Source organism: Syngnathoides biaculeatus, chromosome 21 (assembly GCF_019802595.1).
Source record: "Syngnathoides biaculeatus isolate LvHL_M chromosome 21, ASM1980259v1, whole genome shotgun sequence".
NCBI lineage: Eukaryota > Metazoa > Chordata > Actinopteri > Syngnathiformes > Syngnathidae > Syngnathoides > Syngnathoides biaculeatus.
The window spans coordinates 12,765-33,407 of record NC_084660.1 but is presented as its reverse complement, the minus strand read 5'-3'; the positions used below and the strand labels follow the sequence as shown (position 1 = coordinate 33,407).

The window sequence follows — 20,643 nt, the reverse complement described above, 5'->3', positions numbered from 1 at the left end:
CATTTACACTCAAATTTTTCAAAATAAAGAATTCTTTTTATTATTATTGTTCCTCCTAAGAACAGTATAATTTTACCGCCAACTGCTGAATAATTTTTTTTATCACAACCTCTAATTTAAAACAAGCGGCAGATTCGGAGTCAACTAAGGTGCTGTGAGTAGCCATTTGCAGAATTTAATAATACAGACTGCAGTTTAATGCTTAAACAACTTTATTGTGCCCATTCTGAAAGAACTCCACAACCGTAGGGAGCAAACTTTGTAGATCACAATGAGGTAGACTTTGCAAACTGTAAAAAGCAGCTGGGCAAAAGAACTGGAGAACAAGGAACAACAGTCCTCGGCACAGAAATTATGCAACTATGTCCAATCGCAACAGGGGGGCAAACAAGGTTTACAAAGTGTGAAATCTGGCAGGACAAATTAAAAGTGGTCAGAAAAAAAGGGGACAAGGATCAGGAAAAGAGATCAGGAAATAAAAAGGTTTTCTCCAAAACTGCCTCCAGGTAGAATTCTGTTCAAATTTTTCATGTCATGACTTGAAACCGCTGTGTGTACAAATTAGTTAAAAAAAACTGTAAAAGTCTAAAATGCAATTGGTTAAATGAAGCCCAACATTCAACTCCCGAAGTAAGAAACACCAGTTAGCTTGCACTGGAAAAACATCAACTGGGGGAAGGGCAGGGAGGGAAAAACTACAAATTTAAAGGCACTGTATGGCATTTGCCAATGAATGGCAATGACACTTGCATGACTGCTCGTCACCATGCAACATGTAAACGTGCCAACTGTGAACAGCAAAAACAGAGCAAGTGCAAAAAGCGAACATTTCCTAGTGATCTAACCCCAGTGCCCGGTGGAGTACCCTGCCCCTCACGCCGACGGCCGTCTGAGACGTGCTCTCCTCTGCTCTGCAGCTGATCCCCGAGAGGACGTTTGCTGGAGGCCTCCGAGCCGGAGTCCCTGTTCTATTTCTTGCGCATGAGGGGCTGGTGGTTGCCCAGGACATCCATGGAATGGTCCCCGTGCCAGCACGAGCGACAGTAGTATTTTAAGCACGCCTGGGTTTAAATAGAAGACGCTTTTTTTTAAAAAAATGACCACTAAAAGCTTCATAGTGGCACAAAAACAATATACTGTTATTTTGCCTGAATGCTGACCTGGTCTCTGCAGAAGAAAGGACCATCTTGGCAAAGGCAAACTTGACACATGGAGTCTTCGAGGTAAGGGTCAATCTGGACCTGACGAGAACGAGGCAGACACAGTTTTGATTTGACTTCTGGTCCATTCAGACAAGTGCAGACCGTTTTGGGGTACCTTCTTTGTAAACGTGGGGCTTTTGATCTCCACAAAGGCTGCGCACACCGCTTTCAGGTAACTTTGCTGATTGCTAAAAGTCACGCGTCCAGAGCCTACACAGCACACAACGCCACCATTTTATTTTGCACCAAACCGACAAAAGACTTTTGCCAATTCCAATTCCTGTTACTGTAAACGCCCATCAACAGATGCGTAATTTGAGCTGTCATGAGTCAAGCACCGGATCCTTTTTTGCTCAAAGTTTTGAGATCAGGATGAACATTTGTTTACAATAACTGACAATGAAAAAAAAAGTCAGATGATTAACTTCTTTCATCTTCTTTGATCAACTAGGCCCTCAAAGGCAACTAAGCCCAAACACACAAACAGAATAAATTGATAGGGGAAGCATCATCAACAACTTTGTCATGACACTTTCAGGACTTTTTCACTCATGTATTTTTTCACAAGTTAGCTTGATAAGGGTCAGTGCAACTTGTGTGAATCAAGTCCAAACTTACTCTATTGGGTACGGTTTATCAGATTCGACGGTACATTGACCTCCACAGACATGCATATTCTGAGACCCAGTAAATGGGCTCAGAATCTTACATTCAGCTGCATGAGGGAACCACAGACACGCTTGAGGGTTGTGGGATAGAGAATCCATACTAAGCAACGTATGGCTGACAGGAAGTAAAAGGAAGGAAGAAAATCTGGTTTGTGCAGTCTTACCGATGGGATATTTGTGTTTGTCTGTGTAAATGGCCACATGTACGACTCCTCCAAACAGGTCATTCATAATCCTGGCCAGCGCTTTGGCGTTGAGCATCCTGTGCAGTGCGCCCACAAAAACAGTCTTGCTGGCCTCCAAATGATGAGCAGAGCAGCACACATAGCTGTTGTCCGAAATGACCCAGGGAATAACCTGTACCTGGAGCCACACAAGAACACTTGGCAGTCATTTGGATTTTTTGAAGGCTACAAACCTTTTTACAGGAGACCACAATTTCTAAGTTTTCAAAAAAGCGCCCAAATGGCAACATTGGAAATCAGGGCACGGACTGCCCGTTCAAAACAGTTTAAGGACAAATGTTACTCAACATAAAATTGCAAGGAATTTAGCAATTTCATCATCCACAGTCCACATCATCATCAAAAGGTTCACAGACTCTGGAGAAATCACAGCATACAGTATAAGCAAGGCCAAACATCAACGCTGGTTGGCCGTGACCTTTGATCCCTCAAGAAGCACTGCATCAAAAAGAGACTTCAACGTGTAAAAGGACATCACCAGATGGCGTCAGGAACACTTTAGAAAACCAATGTCAGTAAATACAATTCGTAAGTGCAACTTTGACAAAGAAAAGAAAAAGCCATTCATCAAAAACACCCAGAAATGCCACCCAGCTTCTCTGGGCCCTCTGGGCTCATCTGAGATCGAATGATTCTCAGTGGAAAAGTGTGTTGTGGTCAAACGAGTCTAGATGTGAAACTGTTTTTGGAAAATTTGGATGTCATGTCCTCTGGGCCAAAGAGGAAAAGAATTATCCGGACCGTTACGGACGCAAAGTTCAAAAGTCAGCATCTGATGATGATGATGATGGGGCTGTGTTAGTGCCAATGGCATGTGAAGGCCCCCTTCATGCTGAAACGTAAATAGAGCTCATGCACGTGACGTCACCATTTTCACGGCGCCATATTGCTGGTCAAAAAGAGCTGTCAAGCACTCGACAGTGTGGGGGACATTGAACCAGAATATTCACAATGCCTGAGACTTGTTGTGCTGTTGGTTGTTGAAACAGACGAGACAGACATTCAACGAGGTCATTCTATGGAAAACCAGCTGAAAACACAAGAAAAGATCGATGGATTTCTGCAATTAAACATGATGGATGGTGCCCAACCAAATAGGTAGCGATCACTTCCCTTCAGGTAGGAATTATTCTTCTCAATCTCAAATTCCCAACAAGTATTTATAATCCCAAATTGGCTCATTTGAGAACAATGCATTTAAAAAAAAAAAAAAACAACAACAACAGGGAGTCGTCTCCAACGTATACAAAGCGTGTTGCGGCCACACGTTAAACTTCAGTAAACCTCTCCCTGACAGACTTTTTTTTTTTTTAATATGCATTGTTCTCAAATGAGTCCGATGCGTATTTAAAAAAAGAAAATAAACCGTCGGTCACACAGAGGTTTACCGAAGTTCAAAATGTGGCCGGAACCCGCTTCCGTGTATGGGGCTGAAGCCTATCCCAGCGGTTTATTTTCTTTTTTTAAATATGCATTGGACTCATTAGAGAACAATGCATATTTTAAAAAAAAAATTCTGTCATGGATAAGTTTACCGAAGTTTAACGTGTGGCCGCAACACGCTTAGTGTACAGAGGAGCCGACTTGCTGTCATTTTTTTTTTCCCATCATTGTCAATGAATGCAAGTTTGTGTAAAACCAGGGGTCATTTATTGAAATATTGGTATTTGTATTGAAAAAAATCTGAGTGGGTACATCACTATGTGGGATTTATTCTTGATTGAGAAGAGATCCGCCAACGAAGTATTTGTATGCGCCGAGACTTTTCTATGCTTTCAAACTCTTCCATGTAAATCTCAACAAGTTATTCACCGGATACATGTGTAGCTCCAGTTGTCCAAGACAAGCGGAAGTGAATTAATAGTCCAATTTCTTATTGGCGAAAACATCGACTTCAGCATTAAATATGGGTCCTCTATGTCAAGTGTCTCTCATTTTTCCATGTACCTTTGTTTTTTATCACTTTTTAAATGTTTCACAGTATCGGACAAAACTCTGGGCGTCGTGATATAAGACGTATTTTCGCATCGTCTCCAACCGACTTAGCATTGAAGAATGGTTTGTTTGACCAACACTTCCGGCCAGTGACGTGATTTGATGACGTGGGTGTAAGAGCTCACTACATGTTTTGGGGAAACATGCTGCCATTCAAGCAACGCCTTTTTCATGGACTCATGTGCTTATTTCAGCAAGACAAGGCCAAACCACATTCACAACAGCCTTGCTCCATAGAAAATGAGTGCAATTATTGTCAATTGGCAAAAGTACAGTATCAAGTCAACCCGCAACAAACCATGGGAACAGTTTACATGACAAAGTCGGAGTCACATAATATTCACTTTTCAATGTCTGTCGTACTGCATCAAATTTGATTTTTAGCCCACCCAATTCATTTCCCTGATCCCCAATTTTTTTTAAAATAAATAGATAAATAAAGTTTGTACTCACATCTTTGCCATGCATTCGGCCACTGCACAATTTGAAGTAGTACTCCCGACTAAAGTCTGGGTGAAACGGGTCCTGATAGCAGGTATGGAGCAAGGCCCGCACAGATTGTTCGTACTCAAAAACCAGGTAGACTTTGCCTACACAGACAGTAAACCTTTACTATGAGTCAATGCAAAAAGACCATGTGGAACTTATACGGTGAACATCACAAGGGAAACACATTCAAGAAAACTTCTACATTGAAATTTGGACTTTGCTGGTAAACAAATTAAAAATAAAAAGTTCTGCATCTTTCATGCGATAGAGATCGTGTGCGTGACGTCACTGTTTATGACACCATATTGCGGGTCAAACAAAGCTGCTTGGCACTGCGGGTGTCACTGAACCGGAGCAGATTTTTCACAATGCCCGAGACCTGTTGTGCTGTTGGTCGTCACAATAGAGGAGACAGTTCTTCAAATAGATCATTCTATGAAATACCAGCTGAAAAGACCAGAAAATGCCGATGGATTTCCGCAATTAAACGTGATGGATGGTGCCCAATGAAATACACACACCTGTGTCGCGATCGTTTCATTTCAGGTAGGAATGGACCTTTCAGACCTGTCAATCACACGTACAATAATAGCCAATCAGATAGCTGCATTGTCTTAACCCCTGGCTTGACCTGCCTCTCTTGTCAATCATGTTCCACAAGCTATGCTGGTTATCGGCCGCGAGCGCTTGGAATAGTTGACGTTCCGAACAAAATGGTCCTCAGATGCGCTTGGGGAACGTGGGATTCTGATGAAAGATATCCTGCTAGGTTACAATGGGTCGAGTTGATTCATTTCCCAAAGCCTAAAAAACAGTTGACCAAGTGTCTACAATGCCTTAAGGCTCGCGGAAGAGCACACGTACAACTCAACACAAGGCTGTATGTTCGAAGGTAAGGGAGAAGTATCTTCTCCAAGTTTGATTTCATGATTGTCAGTGCTTTATCCATTGCAGGAGAGCAACTTTCACTTTGTTAGTGTATCACTGACCTGCTGAATGAAATGTGTAATGTTTCATGCCAAAGAGTCGGGTTAGTGATACTAAATGCGGGATGTCATGCAAGAGAAATGCCTCGTTGCCTATTTGTATCGCATCGGATTTTTAAGATAGAGTACTGGGTTCCATTACGAGCCAAGTCAAATGAATACACCCAGTCACTTATAAAGACTACAATGACATTACTCGTGATCTTTCCAAGTAAAACGTACTCATCCTGCTTCACATGTGCAGTAAGATTCCACTATTTTATCCTGTTGGATTTCAATATGAAGTTTGTGAGGCGTCAAACCTTTTTGCATCGATCGGCAACGTTTCGCTGTAACTCTGACATTGCATCCTGCTCCGTCCAAAATCTTAATTCCGTGTACATATCCTTGCGTGAAATAGTTGAGACCTCTCTGTAGAACCCTCTTGGACGGGTCTGGCGAATTTGGCAAAAAACATACTGCAATGTTGCCAGGAATACTTGTTAAGAGAATCCAATTCAAACCTGTTCTGTTCAGTCGCTATTTTGGAAGATTGTGGGACATGGCAACTGTAGCTAAGGGGGTCAGAGCTGAAGATTGCCAGTCAGACAGGTCCAATATTCTTCTCAATCTCAAGTAACCAACAAGTATTTGTAATGCCAAGTTGGCTCATTTGAGAACAATGTGTATTAAAAAAAAGTGTCTGTTGAAGAGGTTTACAGAGGTTAAGTGTGACCGCAATACACTGCCGTGTACAGAGGAGATGACTCACTGTCCTGAATTTTTTTTCCCAATCATCAATCATCCCAATCGCATCAATGAATGTGAGTTTATGTCAAACCAGGGGTCATTTATTTAAATATTGGTATTTGTATTGAAAAAAATCTGAGTGGCTCCATCACTATGTGGGATTTCTTCTTGATTGAGAACAGACCCAGCAACAAAGTATTTGTATGGGTCCAGACTTTTCTATGCTTTCAAACTCTTCCATGTAAATCTCAACAACTTTTTCACCAGATACATGTGTATATCCAATTGTCCGAGACAAACGGAAGCGAATTAACAGTTGAATTTCTTATCGGCAAAAACATTAACTCCGGCATTAAATGTGTGTCCTCTATGCTAAGTGTCACTAATTTTTCTACATACCCTTGTTTATTATAACCTTCTAAATGTTGAACAGTATCGGACAAAACTCTGGGTGTTGTGCTATCAGACATATTTTCATTTCATCTCAATGGAATTGACTTGCAACAATGCTTTGTTTGACCGGCAACATGGCGTGTCACGTGATTTTATGACGTAGGTGCACAATCTCTATTTGGTACTAGGGCTGGGGGATTTATCAAAATGGAAGTTATTTTGGCTTCACACGTTCAAAAGTGTAAATTGATTTTGCCAAACGGTGAAGTGTGCGTATGTAAGTTCGTGTTGTAAAACCACCTCGAACGCACCAATGTTGCACAGTAGCATGCTAGTTTGCCCTCCTTGAGCACGCTTTAAGCAAATTGACGTTGCCTTAATGCAACGCCGAGGTATTTTAATCTGAAATCTGATTCTAGGTTAAAAAAAAAATGCATTGCGGGCAATGTTTAAGTTCTGAATGTGAAATGGGAATTACGTGGAACCATTTTGTTGAATGTGTAATTGAGGACGAGTAGGAAATTTTGGGGTGTAAAATGTGGTACTGCGGGAAATTTCCCGAAATAAGCACGTCAATCTAATTTTTGGAATGGCATTATTCAAAGAAGCTAATTGACCAAAACAAAAAGTTTTTCCCATGATGCCCCAGCCCTATGTGGAACAAATCCATATTTTTATTAGGATAACCATTTCTCATCCAAGCCTCTTTTTCAACTGAACGAGGCCAAGCCACTGTTGATCGTTAAATATTTACATCAAAATATGTGCAGAATGATTGACATGCGGTGTTCAACAAACTGCTTCGCTACACCACCAGTGGAATATATGTAAGTTTCTTTCAGCTTGTCCCGTTTTGGGGTGCCACAGCGTAACATCTCAGATGAACGCTCGTATTTGTTTGGCACAGTTTTTACGCCGGATGCCCTTCCTGACGCAACCCCTCTTGGGGAGTAGAATATATGACAAACCTTAAATTCGTCTGTCGATTGCACGTCTTGAGTCGACCTCTTGGCATTGACGACTCCACTTACTCAGTAACCCATAAGCAGCATCCCAGTGTCCACCATAGTACCATCCCAAAACAATTGATGGAGGAGGAAAAAAGAAAGCCTACCCGCTTGTCATTACCTTTGGCCACATTACCTGAAGGAGGGTGAGAAGGGTGGTTGCCATCCTTACAAGGCCACTCCACAGTCAGAGGGCCGTAGCCACTGAAAGTGTTGATGAGTCCAGCTAAAGAGAGGATGACCGTGAGGAAGGACAGTAAAAATTCAGCACTACAAGTTTCAGATCAGGGTTCTTAACCTGTTTGCGGTAGTGAACTCTGCAAGATGTGGATTTGAAAACTGGAAAACCCGATGAAATGGGGAAAATATTTTTTTCCCCCAAATTCAAACCATGTTCAGTTGCAGGGAAAGCCACATGTTGAACCAAATGGAAGAATTCACTAGATCAGAAAAAATATGCAGAAATATCTAATTTATCCTAAACCCGTTGATGCAATCATACAATCCTACTCAAACTGAAAAATAAGTTTGATGGTTGCAGGAGAGTGAGAGTCAACCTTTGCCCACTCAAACTGCTTGACACTCTTGCTGAAGTTGACTAAAATTACAAAAAATATGCATACTTTAGACGGAACGGTGGATCAGCTGGTAGAGCGTTGGCTTCACAGTTCTAAGGTCCCGGGTTCAATCCTGGACCCGCCTGTGTGGAATTTGGATGTTCTCCCCGTGCCTCCATGTGTTCCCTCCGGGCACTCTGGTTTCCTCCCACATTCCAAAAACATGCAACATTAATTGGACACTCTAAATTGCCCCCAGGTTCGATTGTGAGTGCAGTTGTTTGTCTCGATGTGCCCTACGATTGGCTGGCAACCAGTTCAGGGTGTACCCCGCCCCTGCTTGTTGACAGCTGGGATAGGCTCCAGCACTCCCCGTGACCCACGTGAGGATAAACGGTGAAGAAAATGGATGGATGGATGCACATTTTAACACAACTGTATTTTTTTTAATATATCACTATCTTAAAAGTCAAGTGTCATCCCTATAAACATTCTAAAATAGATATTGTAATGAAAGAAAAATACAGATAACATTATTCACTTCAATGTGTATAGGGAAAAAATAAATGTGAGCGTAGAGCGCCTCATCCATGCACAAAGTTGCAGAAGTGTCATCCGACGACATCCAAGTGGTTGCCATATTGGCTGCATCCACTGTCCGTGATGTCACCCCGGACATTTGCCATTGAAAACACACGGTGGACCCTACTATGGGAGACGAACACGCCCCTTCTGACACGGAAGCTCTTTTCAAAGAAGAGAACATCACACAACCGAGTGAAGTTACCGGGGGAATATTACCCTATTGTTCCGAGCCATATTCACATAGGCCGTGTGCCACTTCCTCGTGTGCGCTTGCGGAACGCCGTTGCCCCCGATTACGTTGTGTCATTCAAGCCTTGTTTTTCATGGCACTTGTTACCAGATCATTGTGTGTATATGTATGTGTGTTCACGAGCATCAGCTAGCATATCTGCCTTGTCCCATGTCATTGCGTTACTGAGCCATATCAACTAAAGTTACGTTTTCATGTTTTGCCATGTCTATTTTTGATATTGTGTCATGTTTTTTGGACCTTGTTATACCATCGCCCTATTGGACTGCCTTCCCGTGTATGACCTCTGCCTGGAAATAAACCTTCCTAAAATCCACGCTTTTGTCTCTGCTTCCTGGATTTGGGTCCTCCCCTCCACCTCGTTTGTGACAAAATCAAGTGTATTTAATCATCTCTGCTAATATTCTGGTGTTTCGCAATGCGAGACGCCATTGTAAATTTAATATCCTTATGCACAAGAGAGCATGAATTGATGAGAACTTATAAGGAAATGGCGGCAACGTGCTGGAGTCTGAGTAAAACTCCATCCATTTTTTAGCCACTTATCCTCTCGAGGGTCACGGGAGTGCTGGAGCCTATCCCAGCTGTCAACGGGCAGGAGGCGGGGTACACCCTGAACTGGTTGCCAGCCAATCGCAGGGCGCATAGAGACAAACACAATCACACCTAAGGGCAATTTCGAGTGTCCAATTAATGTTGCATGCTTTGGGAATTTGGGAGGAAAAGGGAGTGCCCGGAGAAAACCCACACAGGTACGGGAGAACGTAAAAACTCCACACAGGCGGGTCTGGGATTGAATTTGGAAACTCAGAACTGTGAGGCCAACGCTTTCCATCTGACCCACCATGCCACTCATTTGTTATCAATATTTTCACCAATTAAGTGTAATTTCATAATTTCCTATGACACACCAGAAGAGCACTCACGGCACACTGGTTGGGAACGACTGCCTTAAATGTTTCTCCCTACCCCCTGTACATATTCCGAGAACTGTCATGATCCAGCCGCTTCAGCACGAGCTGTGCGGGTGCCCGCGCGGCTGCGCTAATTGGGAGGCGCACACCTGCGACTCATGCGGGCGGATCATCCCCTGTGTATATATATAGGACCCGGTGACGACTGGTCCGCGGCCAGTTCTTTGAGCTTTATGTCCCGTTCCAGCACTCTCGTATTCCTGACTGAACCTGTGTGTACCGACCTCTGTCCGTTTTCTGACCAACCTTGTAAGCCTGACTCCTTGACACTTCTGCCTGCGTTGTTTCCCCGTGTACCGACTCCTGCCTGTCCGCTCATCTGTTCTCGTCGGCCGACGTCACAACTACTGCTGCTGCACCGGACTGCCTGCTCGATCCCCGACCTCTGCATACAATAAACGTGTCTCTTCTTGAACTACCTTGCGTCTTCCGAGTTCCTGCATTTGGGTCCTACCTCTCGTTCCGATGGGACGTGACAAGAACCGGCCCTGAAGGATAAAAAAAATGCTCCTATTGTACACCAGGATGGATTCTAACATCCATAATCCATTGATCCATTTGAAGATGTTGAAATTCATTACATTTAACAAAACGATGACCCATTAACTTTCACTGAGAAATCCTATAAATTGAGGGTATGGAGATTTGTCCCTATATGTAGAGTGAAACTCTGCAACAGTCTTGGTAAACCTTATTATCTATCCACCATCTTTAACAGAATTTAACGACAATCCGTGCATGCTATCAAGAGCCTACCTTCAGTAATATCCCAGGGTAGACCACCAACAAAGACCTTGCAGGAGTAAAGCCGATACTTGTTGTTACTGGGGGGCAGATGACCACTCCAAATGCAGGTTGGTTCATTTTCATCTTAGGAGTAAAGACACCCACGGCTTGTTGCAGTTTATAGTTTCCACCATCTGTTTCGAGTGCACTTACCTGCAGCGTGTCTATGCAGACGGGCCTCCCTCTCAATGCTAAACGCTTCCTCAGCCTGGTCCAGTGTGTCCGTAGCAGGCCACAGGGAGCCAGTGCGCCAGCGGCGAGAAAGCGCAGAGGAGCCCGGAGTGGCGCCTGATGGTGGGGTGAGAGGGGAGCTTGTGTCCTGGGGGTCCAGAGTAGAGCCCAGTTGCACCAAGTCCTTCTGCATGTTTGATGCAAGATAAGGCAGGGGAGGTGAAATCTGCAAAGAGAACTAGAGAAAGAGGGATCAGTTCAGCTATTCTTTCAAATGTATCTCACCAAATACATCTTGCTGCATTTTATTTCAATCTCTGTAAAGCTATTGGATCACTTTGGATGTGCAACAATAAAAAAAAAAAAAAAGTTATTGGAAGCACTGCTTCATTGTGAAATGTGCACCTAAGGCCCAGTACACAGAAAGACAATCAGCCACTTTCTGTGGCCATTTTGCTCCTTCCCGATCAAGCATATCCAATGCCTTGATATTTGATCTGAGGTGTGTCAAGAGAGAATTCATCCAGATTTGTAGGTCTGAAACAGGTTGGAACCAACAAGCTCAACATTTTAATACTTACAACCAAAAGAAGTCGTGTGTGGGAGAGCCAACTTCCCCCCATTCATTCCAGTGAGAATTAACACTCGGAAATGATTATAGCAAATAAAGAAGCACCCCGAGTCAACAGGAAATTATTGAATAAAAATGTACAGATTATTAATCAATGTTTTTTTAAAAATATATATATTTATATTTATATAAAACTGTATATTCAAGACAGCAAGGACAAAGGCTTAATACAAGTCTCCGGCAATCTTTGGCAAACATTGACGCAAAAGGCAGACATGTTTGTTTTGTGAGATCACTGTCGGAACAAAATCTGTGTGTGGCATTGATGGAGAACACCACACAGAAGATAAACAAAACAAATGAATGCCAGTTTTTCTTTTTGTGGAGTTCTTCACAGAAAAATCCAATTTGAAAAGTCCACGTACGCGCCAGCCGGAACAGGTTAACCGAAGAGTGTGTCGCCACGTACCAACATATCACAGACATTGTGAGAACCAGAGCTGAAGCCACTCAGCTCAGAGACTTCAGGGCTGCGAGAACGGGACTCCAAAAGGGAGCTGGAGTCCAAAGGATTCACTGTGCGAGCCATGCCAGGGCACTCCTCCAGCAGGTCAGCAGCCGTACTCATAGACTCTCTGGGCAGGTAGGCTGGTGGTTTTCCAAGGATTCCACTAAAGGGACTGTTCAGGTTGTCCAGCACTGGAGAAATACACAAGGCCAATTGAGAATTGAGCAAGAAATGGGACGTCTGAAGTTCGGGGATGGCATTAATCCTTTTCGGCACCATGATTGGAAACAGGTATTGCAAATGGAATCAAAACAGATGGACACCAGCAAAAGCAAATCATGTCAAAGGCATCAGACTGACATAAGTGTGGTAGCCTGCAATCATTCAGGAGCGTGGACATCAATTAACAGGTAATTATTCATCATCATTATCATTAATCATCACACAATCATCATTATCATGAATTAACAAATTAGCATCTCATTTCGTTGTGCTGGCATTCCATTTTGCAAAGCAAACAAATACAACAAATAGTTCTTAAATAAAGATTCACTAATTCATCAGTTCCATGCCATCCATCCATTTTCTTAGCCACTTATCCTCACAAGGGTGGCGGGAGTGCTGGAGCTTAGTTTGATGAAGCTTAAATGACATAAAAAGTTATAACTAGTCTTAAATGCAAATTCTTAATTGAAAATTATCCAGACAACTTGAATAAAACTTCACAAATCTCACATTTGGTGATACCCCCCCCCCCAAAAAAAAAAAAAGTGCTGCAATGCTGTAAACCCGTGATGCAGCATGAATCAGCTACTGGCGATCATGCTAAGTAATATGATAACTCAAGACAAGTGTTAGCAGAGATGTGAAAAGCTTTCATTTCAAAATGTTTTGTCATGACGTGCAATTGTGGACTTACACTAAACAGACATTTCAGCGGCTAACCTGTGCCTTTATCAACTCTTCTTTTCCTTTCAGCTTATCCCGTTAGGGGTCGCCACAGCGTGTCATCTTTTTCCATCTAAGCCTATCTCGTGCATCTTCTTCTCTCACACCCACTGACCCTCCCTCCAACATCCATCACATCCATCAACCTTATCTATCTATCTATCTATCTATCTACTATCTATCTATCTATCTATCTATCTATCTATCTATCTATCTATCTATCTATCTATCTATCTATCTATCTATCATCTATCTATCTATCTATCTATCTATCTATCTATCTATCTATCTATCTATCTATCTATCTATCTATCTCTATCTATCTATCTATATCTATCTTCTATCTATCTATCTTCTTCTTTCTTCTTCTTTTCCTTTCGGCTTGTCCCGTTAGGGGTCGCCACAGCGTGTCATCTTTTGCCATCTTAGCCTATCTCCTGCATCTTCCTCTCTAACCCCAACTGCCCTCATGTCTTCCCTCACCACATCCATAAACTTCTCTTTGGTCTTCCTCTCGCTCTTTTGCCTGGGAGCTCCATCCTCAGCATCCTTCTACCAATATACTCACTCTCTCGCCTCTGAACATGTCCAAACCATCGAAGTCTGCTCTCTCTAACCTTGTCTCCAAAACATCCAGCTTTGGCTGTCCCTCTAATGAGCATCATTTCTAATCATATCCAACCTGCTCACACCGAGTGAGAACCTCAGCATCTTCATTTCTGCTACCTCCAGTTCTGCTTCCTGTTATTTCTTCAGTGCCACCGTCTCTAATCTGTACATCATGGCCGGCCTCACCACTGTTTTATAAACTTTGCCCTTCATCCTAGCAGAGACTCTTCTGTCACATAACACCAGTTATTCCCATGTAATAAATACAAAATAAATATTTAAAAAAAAGAAAGAAATGTCATCTCAATTCATTCACATATGCACTTTCTGCGAAAGGCGGGCCAGTTGGATTGGACGCATAGTTAATATTCTCGGAGCAAGCCATGACGTATTCTCTTGTATAAATGGAAACAGGCTGATACAAAGGTTTATTGTACCTTCGACCATGCAATTAAATTGTTCTACCAGTCACTCACCAAGTAGGTACACGACAACCCGGCCGTTCATTGTACGGTTCTGCCTGTGTGCTATAGATACAAACTGCAGTGCGGTGTGCGTCACTATTTTGTCTGTACAAGGCTTGTTTATTCTTGGACCAAAACACACAGAAGCTGATGATGTAGTCTACGTTTCCATCTACAACCTCCATTTTGATTTTTCAAAATTGCTAGAGAAGAAGTTGTAGTACTTTTTATTACCATTTTTTCTCCATTTAAAACCTGCCAGTTAGTATATATATATTTTTAAAGTACTTCATTTATGCTTTATGTGTACTTATCAATGCATAAGTGAAATATGAAGGTGATATGACCGCTAGTATTGTTTTTTTTAACACTCGCAAAAATGTTGGTCGCATTGCAAAATCAGTCAAATTGACAGATTTGCTTTGTATTGCAATTGTAATGAAAATAAGTGCAAATGGCATTATGACAGCTTTCGTCAAGCTGTCATCACTGAAATGTCATGAAAATCCATTGAGAAAGTAAAAAAAGTTATGACATTTTGAAGATCCCAATTAAACTTGAAGGTCACAATTTTTTGTTCTATTCTTTTATTTTACCAATACCATAATTCGCCCATATTCCCAATCTTTAAATAGTTATAACTCATGTTATTCGAGCGCTTGAGATGCTTTGAGTAATATTTTAAAGGGTTTTCAAAGCTCCTTCCAATGATAGGAGAGACTTTTCAATTCCATGAGTTTCACATTTCATGTAACATACCTACCAGGTGCAGCTGTCTCCTGGCCAAGTGCTCGGCTGCCCATTTCCCCCTCATGTTCTTTCTTTTCACTTTATGAATATGCAAAATAAACACACACCAGCCCAAATCTCAAATGAAGTGAGTGTATTAAAATTACAATAATGGCGATATTGCTCAATACATCTTTCTTGCAGTGGGCAGCACTTGCGCATTTTACGTTCAAACTTGACACGTGTTCCCTATGCTAGGTTGCGAGGCGGAATCTCCAAGACCAGCCGCATTCCTCTCAATTTGCATTAACTGACAATGAGTCCAATTATGTTTGGAAGGTGACACCCTATTTCGAACTATAGCAGCGGATAACAAATATTATAGGCTTATACTCGAAGTTATCTTACCATACATACATTTTAATTCTCCTACTTACCCAAAAAGAACCAAGTTTGTGGGTGATGAACGAGCCAAGACGTCCGCTAGCAAGGTTGCCTGCGCCTCCTTCCACTGACGTTTCCCAAGTGGCCTTGTCACCAGCAAAATCATTCTGCGTTCAAACTACAAAACAGTACACCGCAGTTGAATTACAGTAAAACACACAATAGACAGCAATTCAACAAATTACAAATCGCACTTTATATTTTGCAAATAAAAATTATTAAGATGTTTATTTGAAATTCTACAACGTTATTATCGAACTATTAATTGGGAACTTTATTTTGTCGCGCATTAACTTGTCCATTTTAAAAGTGCAGTTTGAATTACAGCCGTTTGGTGGCAGCAAAGACGGGCCGTAAACAGTGACTGGTTCTCCGTGAACTCCATGTTGGACTTTTTTTTTTTTCACAAAGAAACGTTTTTTGAGAATAAAGTATCAGCAGAATATTACTAGAGTAGTTGTCGCAGAAAAAATAAATAAGGATTTTCAAAATTCCGTAAAAAAATAAATGATGAAGGACTTTCTTTGCAGTTTTGTGACTGTGATGTAAGGATGAGTTCAATGTTTTTATTTCAACATATTACTGAAAAAAAAGATCTTGTTTCATGTTGAAACTGTCTGCAATTAAGTATTGCCTTCATTACGTAGTCATGTTTTCATAAAATGATGCTATCGTAGTTTTATAAATAAGTACGTACTGTACAGTATAAAGCTTTTCCATAAATATGAGTCGAGCTGAAATGGAAATTAGGTTTTTGAGGAGGACACGTTTTAAAAAGTATTCCTCCAAATAAATACTGGACTTGAGAAAGGAAGTGCTGCACTCCAGTACTCCAGTGCAATCCAGCACTCCCCTGACCCTTGTGAGGATAAGGGGCTAAGAAAATGGATGAATGGAAGAATTGAATTTGAAAGAATTATGTACAACACCATTTGAAAAATACAATCAAAATGCAGTCAATATTGTTGGTTATGGCTGTGTAAGCTTTGATTTGCACTTATTAGCTTGGGCTTATTTGAGAGGCAAACCCGACTGCATTGAATGTGTCATTATCAAACACCTGCAGCCCAGTTCAGGTGTTTCCCACATCGTAGCAATATTCATTGCACTTTTATTAAGATAGGAACAGATACCAATTGTAGAAACATCTATATTTAAATCCTAGTTAGCACAGACCTCTGCAATTATTTTCATATGAAAACGGTGAAATCTTTGTGTGCATCTGTGTCTGTGTGTGGGCCACGTACCCCTTGTGGCGTTCATCAGGACAATATGGAGGAGAATCTGACCACAAACTGAACAGGGAAAAGGTTTCTCTCCAGTGTGTCTTCTGTGCCATTTGGTTTTATGGGTAAAAATTCTCCCACAGAGATAATTTCCCTCATTTGTTGTCAGTGGGAGTGTCATATCATGTTCTGACTTTTTATCATCTCTTCATCCTGTCAACACGATCTGATAGAGGAGCTCAGAGGCAATTTCCTTGTGATCCTCCACATTGCCCCAGCTGTGCTGTTCTTTTTTACTTTGGCCATTTGCTTTGAGTTGAGAGCATTTTGGTCATGGATGGTCCCCAAATGGTTGAAAGACATTCATTCCTTTTTCATGGAGAAAATGTCTTTGATGTACTGTACAAGCAAATTGAGTCAAACTCAGTTTTAACAAGTGTCATTTATTAAAGATCACAAATACACAACTACTCAATCAAAAGTTTGCTTATTTGATGTTGACATCATTAAAACATTGAACAAAATACATAGCGTTCAAAGTATAAGTCTCCACGGTGCAAATTTGAAATTGTTCAAGATGACATATCATACCTTGCTGTCATCCGTCATCGCACCACATGAATAACAGCTCATACTCAAAAATTATGTCAACCACTTATTTAATATGTGGAAAAATCCATTTATTTGGGTGTCATCATTAAAATCATAAAAACACGGCAGGCCTCTTGCTTGAAGCCAAAATCTGTCAACAATCTTCACCAAAATTTATGACTACATCTCTACTCTTGGCAATTTCAACCTCAGAAACATTACTGCAATTGGCCCAATATTTTATATGGATCAAATAAGGGAAGCACTGTGGAGTACCTGTAGAGCGTTGGCCTCACAGTTCTGAGGACCGAGGCTCAAATCCTGGACCCGACTGTGTCAAGCTTGCATGTTCTCTCAGTGACTGCGTGGGTTTTCTCCGGGTACTCCGGTTTCCTCCCACATCCCAACAACATGCACGAATTGGACACTCTAAATTGCTCGACTGTTGTCTGTTTCCATGTGCCCTGAGATTGGCTAGCAACCAATTGATGGTCTACCCTGAGGCCTCCTTGAAGATTCCTCGGATTGGCTCAAGCAAATACTCCTGCAACCCTGGTGAGGATAAGCGGCTCAGAAAATGGATGGCTGGATATATCTTGAATGGGTTCCTCAAGGAGCTCTTATTCTGGTAAAATGTTTAAATCATTTAAGTTGTGAAAAGGTGAACTTGCATTGAATTTATCTTCACATTGTTACAGAAATAAGAGCTCCTTGTGTTACGCTGTATTTTTCAGACAGATATTTGTGTGTTGGATTTCAACGCTGAAAAATAATGTTCGAAATTTGAATTCATACTCTGATGGTGTAACTCCAGTTCAGTCACTCCGGACACTTTGCTCTTTTTCACAGGCCTTTATTCGCATGTCAACAAGCTTTCATTTCAAGATGCTTCGATGCCGTATGAACTGGATACAAAACTAAATACATACACATTAAAATTCATACGACACAAATAAATGACAAAACACAAGCAATAAACACACCTCGTTGACCTTCTGACGAAACGAAGTTATTTTTCTTGCTTCTCTCTCTCCCGTTGAATCTTTGCCGCTGAAATACTGTTTGTACAGGAAGTGCCACAAAATAAGCGTCCTCACACCAACAACATTGGTGAACAAAAGGTTCCGCTACAGAAACGTGAACTAACAAAAAGTAAATGTTTTCTTTAAAGAACATAAATTCTTCTCTACTTTAATCCGCACTTTAATTCATACAAATAAATAAACACTTAAATTAAACATTAAGTATTATAACTGACACTTATGGCAGCTACAGATGGCAATGAATTTCTTCCATATTCGTGTTTTGTAAAATTGTTTTTGTAATTTTACGGACATTCTCGTTTGTTTTGTGTTTTCTGGAAGGTTCCACGATTTGTTTTGTTCGTCACCTTCAGGGCACTGTAGTTCCGAACGCAATTCCGGCGAGTGAAGCAGTTTGCTGGTCCTCTTGACAGCGCACGAGCAACGATTTCAGTTGTGTCGAACTGGAGTTGTGACGTTCGCCTGATGCGAGTTTTCTTTTCCAAAGATGATGAGGGGAAAACCGCGCCCCCAAACCATTTGATTGGTCCCGGCAACGCCTTCTTCTTCTCTTGGCTGCTTCTGCCTATTTGGAGCCGAGTACACGACACGCGACACCATCGGTCACCGAGGGAAATGCATCCCCGACGGATGCTGAACACCTGCTGACACTGTGAAACAAGGGGAAGAGGTACAAGTTGTAGGTAGTATTTCGCGCCAGAAGGACACACAGTCATTATTCACAGCAACATCATGCCGCGGTGTTTACACTGCAAGCGACATCAATTGTCAACCTTTTCGAGGCAAGGACTACACTTAATGCTCTAATAATATTAACGTTCATATGGATACGTTTACATTGTGATAGCTAATTTACTGCATGCACTTTGCTATGCATATGGCCGTTTGCGAAAATGCATGTTTTCTTCAGAAACCAAATATGGTTTCCTTGCAGGAGTCAGGGATTATTGTGCCATGATTGAAGTGTGTTAAATAGAAACTATGATTTAATTGTGTTTGATGGGCTACGGATGGTCGTAAAGATGGATACTTAAACTATTGAGGTAACTTTAGCTATTCTTTTTTTTTTTTCTTCCAGAAACTTCTACCCGAGGGCTATGAACATTTAGTCTGCACATATCAAAACATTGCTGAAGGACAATTTAGGGCCCAACTTAAATTAAGAATTACTAGCGAATACGAGGTACACAAATGGCTGGAAGATTTCCAATCATCCTCCCTGCTGACATGGAGGAAGTCTACTATTACTATAAGATAAGCCCAAAATATATATATTTTCTGGCGAATTTTATTATTAGTATTAGTCGTCATAATAGTAGTAACAGCAGTGGTAGTATAGCACCTTGCATGACAGCAAACACAACTCAAAGTGCAGCAGTGTTAATTAAAAAAAAAAAAAAAAAAAACATCTCTGTGGAGGTCATGGACGCTCACGCCAACACAGCCGTGAGTTCAATGCTTGTATTTTCCTGTGGTATGTTGTTAAAAAGGAGTGTAACACATTACAGCCGAAAATTTGGCAACGGAGCGTAGTTATTTTCCCCACGGACATATTTGACAGCAATGCTGCTTCTCAGCTTCACGTTTGATCAACTGCACAACATAAATAATGATGCGGTCGGTTACGTGAAATGCAAAAGATGCGATGTCTATAAATGGCAAAAGAGCTGTTGTGTACGTGCACATTTTTCATCATGTCGGGTTGCATTTTTATTACTTTTGGGTACAACACTTTGTTCTGTTATTTGTGGCATAATAAACAACCCTCTATGGCAGGGGTCGGGAACCTTTTTGACTGAGAGAGCCATAAATGCCAAATATTTTAAAATGCATGTTTCAAAAGAGCCATTCAATATTTAAAAAACTAAATACAGGTGTATTTGAGCATTTATGTCAAACCAACACTTTTACAGGACAATACAGTCTCTGAATTCTTTTAAATAACATTATGATGTCGCTAACCAATGATGACAAAAGCACTTCTTACCACTAATGCGACTTCAGGTGCTTCCTGGTTTTGCTAATGGCTTGACAGTCTGTTTCATACACTGTCAGATTCATCTTCACGCAGGCGTTGAGATTTCCATCTGTTAATTGTGAACGTAATTCAATTTGATTTTCTATCATGCTGGTGGGATGGTGAACAGTTCTTGCCAACAAAGGCGTGTCTTTTATTCGTTTGATTATCTTGTCTTGATGCGAACTTGGCAAAATGTTGATTGGCAACATCGAAGACGAACGCTTTGGCATACTCCGCATCTGTGGATTTAAACACACAGCAGAACCCTCCATCTCCACCATGGCTGTCCATTCTTGTTGAAAACTTCGGTGGTACTCGTATTCTTTTCTTTGAGCGACCTTTGTCAAAAGCGTTTCCATAAATAGTTGTTCTGATAAGATCAGCATTAGACCCTTCTGCAGCACTGGACTTCAACTACTGCGCAAAAACTACAGATACCCACTATGGCAAACT

At 41.4% G+C, this 20,643-nt stretch overlaps 1 protein-coding gene across 1 annotated transcript; it reads right to left on the bottom strand.

The window, feature by feature from the left end:
- Positions 1 to 200: 200 nt before the first annotated feature.
- Positions 201 to 18,663, bottom strand: LOC133494717 (cytoplasmic polyadenylation element-binding protein 1-like). Its single transcript, XM_061808804.1, has 12 exons — positions 18,518 to 18,663; positions 18,111 to 18,185; positions 15,304 to 15,428; positions 12,078 to 12,307; positions 11,020 to 11,275; positions 10,837 to 10,950; positions 7,836 to 7,940; positions 4,564 to 4,700; positions 2,035 to 2,233; positions 1,318 to 1,412; positions 1,161 to 1,241; positions 201 to 1,061 (listed from the first exon to the last, which is right to left on the bottom strand). The coding sequence occupies exons 4-12, from the start codon at positions 12,234 to 12,236 to the stop codon at positions 969 to 971; spliced, it is 1,239 nt and encodes a 412-aa protein (XP_061664788.1). The 5' UTR covers positions 12,237 to 12,307; positions 15,304 to 15,428; positions 18,111 to 18,185; positions 18,518 to 18,663; the 3' UTR covers positions 201 to 968.
- Positions 18,664 to 20,643: the final 1,980 nt, after the last annotated feature.

What these genes read in the sequence shown, in the direction of transcription:
- LOC133494717 (XM_061808804.1), bottom strand. Translation starts at nt 12,236, where the DNA reads ATGAGTACGGCTGCTGACCTGCTGGAGGAGTGCCCTGGCATGGCTCGC. An exon ending in CAAACACAAATATCCCATCG is followed by an intron (nt 1,413 to 2,034) that starts GTAAGACTGCAC and finishes TGTGCTGTGTAG; the next exon opens with GCTCTGGACGCGTGACTTTT. An exon ending in CTTTCTTCTGCAGAGACCAG is followed by an intron (nt 1,062 to 1,160) that starts GTCAGCATTCAG and finishes ATTTAAACCCAG; the next exon opens with GCGTGCTTAAAATACTACTG.